The sequence below is a fragment of the Alexandromys fortis genome, unplaced genomic scaffold (genome assembly GCF_014885135.2).
Source record: "Alexandromys fortis isolate MF-2015 unplaced genomic scaffold, M_Fortis_MF-2015_v1.1 scaffold_225, whole genome shotgun sequence".
NCBI classification, from domain to species: Eukaryota; Metazoa; Chordata; class Mammalia; order Rodentia; family Cricetidae; genus Alexandromys; species Alexandromys fortis.
Window position 1 is genome coordinate 1,633,770 of NW_026068119.1, and position 6,076 is coordinate 1,639,845.

The following is a 6,076-nucleotide window of genomic DNA, read 5'->3' on the forward strand; positions in this document are numbered from 1 at the left end:
GGAAATTTTTTCCCAACCTTTTACTCTGAGGCAATACCTGTCTTTGAGGTTGAGGTATGTTTCTTGTATGCAGAAGACATCGATGGAGTTGGTTTTTGTATCCAGTCTGTTAGCCTGTATCTTTTTATAGGTAAGTTGAGTACATTTATATTAAGGGATTTTAATAACCAACGATTGATAGTTCTTGTCATTTTAATTTTTGTTGCTGGTGATGGTATTGTGTGTGTTTTTCCATTATTTGGAATTTGCTGCTGTGAGATCATCTATTGTCTTTGTGTTTGTGTGTGTAGCTGATTTTCTTGGATTGGAGTTTTCCTTCTAGTACTTTGTATAGGGCTGGATTTGTATCTAGGTATTGGTTGAATCTGGTTCTGTCGTGGAATATCTTGTTTTATCTATCTATGGTGATTGAAAGTTTTTCTGGGTCTAGAAGTCTGAGTTGGCATCTGTGGTCTTTTAATGTCTGCATAAGGCTTGACCATGACCTTCTGGCTTTCAATGTTTCCAATGAGAAGTCAGGTATAATTCTGATAGGTCTGCCTTTATACGTTACTTGGCCTTTTTCCTTTGCAGTTGTAATATTCTTTCTTTATTCTGTATGTTTAGTGTTTTGATTATTATGTGGTTAGGGGACTTTTTTTTTTGATCCAGTCTATTTGGTGTTCTGTAAGCTTCTTGTATCTTCATAGGCATATCTTCCTTTAGGTTGGGGAAGTTTTCTTCTATAATTTTGTTAAATACATTTTTTGTGCTTTTGAGTTGGACTTCTTCTATACCTATTATTCTTAGGTTTGGTCTTTTCATGGTGTCCCATATTTTCTGGATTTTTTGTGTTAAGCTTTTGTTAGATTTAATGTTTTCTTTGACTGATGAGTTTATTTCCTCTGTAATATCTTCAGTGCTTGAGATTCTCTCTTCCATCACTTGTATTCTGCTGTTTATGCTTGCATTTGTGGTTTCTGATCATTTTCTCATAATTTCCATTTCCATAATTCCCTCAGTTTGTGTTTTCTTTATTGTCTCTATTTCAGTTTTCAAGTCTTGAATAGTTTCTTTTATATATTTGGTTGATTTTTCTTGCTTTTCTTTAAAAGATTTCTTCCAATTTTTTTGCCTTTTCCTCCATTTCTTTTAGGGAATTATTTTTTTCTTTAAGGGTCTCAAATTTTCTCCTAAATTAATTTTTAGCTCATTTTCTTCTGCTTCATCTATATTTGGCTGTTCAAGTCTTGCTCTTGTACAAGTTTTTTTCTTTTCTTTTTTCTTTTTTTTTTTTGAGAAAGGATTTTCTCTGTAGCCTTGGAGCCTGTCCTAGAACTAGCTCTGTAGACCAGGCTGGCTTTGAACTCACAGAGATCTGTCTGCCTCTGCCTCCTGAGTGTTGGGATTAAAGGTGTGTGCCACCACCACCTGGCAGGGCCACTAGTTTTTATTGGTGTCATGTTGCTCTTTGTGGTGTTGCGTGTATTCTTACTTTGTCTATCCATCTTTTCCTCTGATTGGTGTAGTTGAAACTGTCTGTGTCTCTGGTGATCAATCTTCCAGGTGCCAGTAGATTCAAAGTTCAGATGGCTGCTCTTCGTGGTGCAGTCAGGGCCTCGGTTCCAGGCACCTTATTGGTCACTCCATGTTCCTGGAGGTTACTCAGTGCTCCCAGGGGTTGCTTGCAATACCAGGGATCATTCAGTCCTGCATCCATGGAGTTTGCTTGCTTAGGGCTGTTTCTGCTGTGGTTGCTGCCTTGGGCCTGCTCTGGCATAGGTCGCTGTCTAAGGCCTGTTCCAGTGAAGGTTGCTGACTCAGGCCTGTTACCTCAGAGGTCGCTGGTTTGGGCCTACTCTCTCAGTAGTGGCTCCCTTGTACCTGGTGCTGCAAAAGTGTCTGACTTGCGTTGTTCCCTAGGCAGTTGCTCCCTTGAACCTGGTCCTGATGAGTTCGCTCACTCAGGCCTGCTCCAGAGGAGGTCACTGGCTCAGGCCTGTTTCTGCAGATATCCCTGGCTTGAGCCTGCTCTTGTGGAGGTCCCTGCCTTGGGCCCTATCATGCAGAGTTCTCTGGCTCAGGTCTATTCCCTTGGAGGTCCCTGATTCATACCTGGACCCACAGAGGTCTCAGGTTCCAGCCTACTCCCTCAATGGTCGCTCCCTTTTCATTTTTTGTTCTCTTCATCAAAAAAGTCATGTATCTCCTATATCTTTTACTTTTTCTTTAATGTTATTTTCACTAAACAATTTATCTTTATTTAAGCTCTGGTTGCTTTTTAAAGAATGTGTGCAATATCTTTTATATGTTTTCATCAATGTTTCTTGTGTTTTGTGTTTTATATAAGTGAGGGTTTGCTTTCACAGTCATATTTTTCTTAAGAAGAATAAACAAGATCTTTCTTACCATTCACTATCTGTTTACTTTTCCTTTCATACAAGAAAGACAGCTACTATGTGATATATATGGAAACCTGCCATCCAGATGCTCCCTTGAGAAAAGACTTATTATCTAGCTGCTTAGAGTACTGTAGGTAGATAACCTCTAGAGTTAAGTCCTTCAAAGCTTGCCTCTGTTGCAGAGAACTGCCTTGTACTTCTTATTGAAAACCCCATTAAGTAATGCTCTAAATGTGGTTATGGTGGTCTGATTCAGAGTATTATAGGACAAATCTAATGGGGTCAACAAGGTTTGGTGGGACTTGTAAAGAAGTTCATGTACTTCCCTCTGCCTTCTACAGGCATCAGTACCTAGCTACAATACCCTGGATACCAAATTCCTGCCTTCATGTGTGCTTCTAGAACATATGACCCATAACATACCCTTTCTATAAGACTACAGTTCCTGTCATCCAGTTCAAAGTCTAGAGAATCTAGGTAATACTTGCTTTTTTTCTAGTATGGTAGTGGGCCTTCTTGGTTAACAGATCTATGTACTAAAAACAAGTTATCTACCCCAATTACCATACCCTGTAATAACAAGGGCTTATAAGATGGTAACCATCACAAACATTCCTATTTGGAAAGGGGGAACAATGAGAGAGACAAGGGAGTAAGAATTTTTGAATCTTACTAGGCAGACCTTTATTAGGTTCAGATTCTAGAAGGACTTCTCTGGTCCATTGTCCACTGTCTGTGAGGCTCTTTAAATCCTTTATTCTCTATGGCTATCTCCACAACAACTGTTAAGGAACATACCCTCCTTGGGGGCCTTCAAAGTTGGTGAGATACTGTAATTAAATATTGTTTACAACTGATGATTCATTTAAAGCCAGCTTGTTTTTTCCCTTGGCAATAAATTTCTCTCAAAATCATAGCTCAAAATAATCATTGAATTCGAAAGGAATTTGACTTTTTTGACTCTATATTGCTACTTTCTACTCTCATCTACTTATTCTTGAAAACTAGACAATTGCTCTCAGGCCTCATATCATTTAATATCCTTGATTGCTGTCATAGGTTCCTCCTTATGCTCTGTCTCTTACCATATACTGAAGCTTTTTAAAAGGGCCTTTCAGAGTTTTGCTATCAGAGTGCTTTTCCTTGAAACTCTCTCTCTTAATTTCAAATGAGCAGCTGATAGAGAACCTGAGTGTTTCTATCCCCCTAACCATTACATTTCCTTTCTTTTCATCTCCTCATTGTATAGTAGCTTACGTGAGGCAGCAGAGGATCCCCATTAGTGCTATGGTGACAAAAAAAGCAAAAATAGCTGCTGGAGGTATGGAGCTCTTGAAGAAATCTGACAGATGATTTTTTAACTTGCTTGTCCAAGACCTCTGGAGTCCTGCAAAAAGAGGATGCACATTCATTGATAAGACATGATGTGGGATTTCTCTCTGTATGCTGTGATTACCATTAATAAATAAAGAAACTGCTTTGGACCTATAGAAAAGCAGAACTTAGCTAAGCGGAGAAAACTAAACTGAATGCCAGGAGAAAGAAAGGTGAAGTGAAGAGAAGCCATGTAGCCCACCAGAGACAGACGCTGGTTGGAACTTTAGCTAGTAAGCCACAGCTATGTGGTGATACACAGATTAATAGAAATGGGTTAAATTAATATGTAAGAGTTAGCCAATAAGAAGCTAGAGCTAGTGGGTCAAGAAGTGATTTAATTAATATGGTCTCTGTGTGATTATTTCGGTTCTGGGCAGTCGGGACAAACAAGCGGCCTCCCTTCTACAAAGTCAAGGCAATCAAACAGTTGCCTCGGATATTATGGTCATGGAGTTGCCAGGACACATGATATATGCACTTTGCTGTGTTGCCTCAAGCTGAAAACATTATTCTAGAAAGGTACTCTCACAGGGGTATAGTTTTATGTTATCAATCAGATGGGAAGTATTATATTCACCTCAAATATCTGAAGGGCTACTTTGTGACAGTGAAGCACTGTATGATAATAAGACAATCTTAACGTGTTGTTACCTAGAATGTGTGTGAAAATGTTAAAGGAGGCTGAGGGAAGTTAATGCCCCAGAAAGAGAAAGGAGAAGGTCATCATCCCTGTAGAACAAGAAAGGGTAAAAACAATTGGGAAAAAGAACTTTTGGGAAAGCCTGCTATTCAACAAGAAGCTAGAGATGATGAGCCTTCCCCTTAGAACATTTGGAGACAGGGATTTGTGCGACTCCAAGGAAAGAGGCTGGGGAAAACTAAACTGTCTACTGCAGGAAGTTGAGAGGGAACAACCATTTATAGAACTTGAACTCAAGGACAAATCAGATCAGCATGTATGTGTCTAGTAGAAATAGAGCATTGAAGCATTTCCCACTGTACTATCATTTTTTTTTACAATTTTACTACCTTTGTGAAACCTTCCCTTAGTCACCAAAAACAACTTTAATTGCTCCCTTGTCCTTAGGGAGCATTTGTCAAATCAGCACGAAAATAATTTTTTTCCTGACCTGAGACTTGAGTCTTTTGTCTTTCGAAGTCAGGAACATTCATCCTAATAGCAAATACACTCATTGCACCTGATTTCAATCCTGCTTTTTCTTTCAATTCAAAGGTAAGTAAAGCTGAAGGAGGAGTAGGTGTCTCTAACAAGAAACAAAGCACAGGGCACAACAACAGTCCCACGCAGAACAGCTTCAAAGGCTTCATGGACTCCTGCTTTGTCTGAAAAGTCAAAACCACAATTGTTCATTTATTGAAAAAAAAAAAAACTCCCCGCTTGCCACACACAAAGGAAATTCATTGACTTATACCAGTGAGTCCTGACTACAGTCTGTGAGTCTCCCAAGCAAAATACACCCTCACCTACTAAACAATAAAGCAACACCCACAAAACTATGTTCTCTTGGGTGCCATATTTTCTCACCTTTGAATCCTATATCTTATCCATCAGAGTAAGCCTTTTAGCTTTATGAACTTCACACAACCCCTCATCATCATCTCTGTTCTTGCTTTCCTTTAGCCTTTTCTATAGTAAGCAAGCAGATTTTGTAAGTAGTCAGATTAAGTCTGTGACCTCATGTCCTACTAAGTATTCCTTGATCACTGTGATTCAGCTCTATTTCTTCTTTAATAAGCTTGACTTATTCTTACCTTGGAATTGCTTCACTTCTTATTGCCTCTTCAGAGAATTCTCGCCAACCCAGACATGTTTATGTTTTATTACCTCACATGTGTAAAGTGCTCAAAGATAATTTTCTCAATGTAGATTTCCTTGGTATCCCTTTATTAAAGTTGTCCTACTTTCAAACAAACCACCTAGTCACTTTACCTGCTTGAGTTTTTGTTGTTGAATATTATTTTAAGATGTGTTACATTCATTTCTGCTGTGGAATGCTTGTTTAATGATGCAAAGATGTGCTGCATTCTTTTATGTTGCATATGTTTAACTACGTAAAACTGTGTTACTTTGTCTGCTTTAAACACCTGATTGGTCTAATAAAGAGCTGAATGGCCAACAGCTAAGAGGAGAAAGGATGAGTGGGCCTGGCAAGCAGAGAGTATAAATAGGAGGTAAAATCTGGGAAGAGAAGATCAAGGAGAGAGAAAAGGAGAAAGAAAGGAGGACATCGGGGGCCAAACCACCCAGCTACACAGCAAGCCATGGAGTAAGAAGCAAATCAATGTATATAGAACAG

At 39.0% G+C, this 6,076-nt stretch overlaps 1 protein-coding gene across 1 annotated transcript; it reads right to left on the reverse strand.

The window, feature by feature from the left end:
* Window positions 1-3,074: 3,074 nt before the first annotated feature.
* On the reverse strand, window positions 3,075-5,087 carry Smim9 (small integral membrane protein 9). The gene is made up of 3 exons (XM_050124993.1): window positions 4,889-5,087; window positions 3,661-3,768; window positions 3,075-3,157 (listed from the first exon to the last, which is right to left on the reverse strand). The coding sequence occupies exons 1-3, from the start codon at window positions 5,085-5,087 to the stop codon at window positions 3,075-3,077; spliced, it is 390 nt and encodes a 129-aa protein (XP_049980950.1).
* Between the last annotated feature and the right edge of the window lie 989 nt (window positions 5,088-6,076).

Excerpts from the sequence above, each read along its gene's own strand:
- Smim9 (XM_050124993.1), bottom strand. The coding sequence starts at position 5,087 with ATGAAGCCTTTGAAGCTGTTCTGCGTGGGACTGTTGTTGTGCCCTGTG. Across the intron at positions 3,769-4,888 it reads ACAAAAGACTCAAGTCTCAG|GACTCCAGAGGTCTTGGACA; the intron begins GTCAGGAAAAAA and ends CTCTTTTTGCAG. Across the intron at positions 3,158-3,660 it reads TTTTGTCACCATAGCACTAA|TGGAGATAGCCATAGAGAAT; the intron begins TGGGGATCCTCT and ends TAACAGTTGTTG.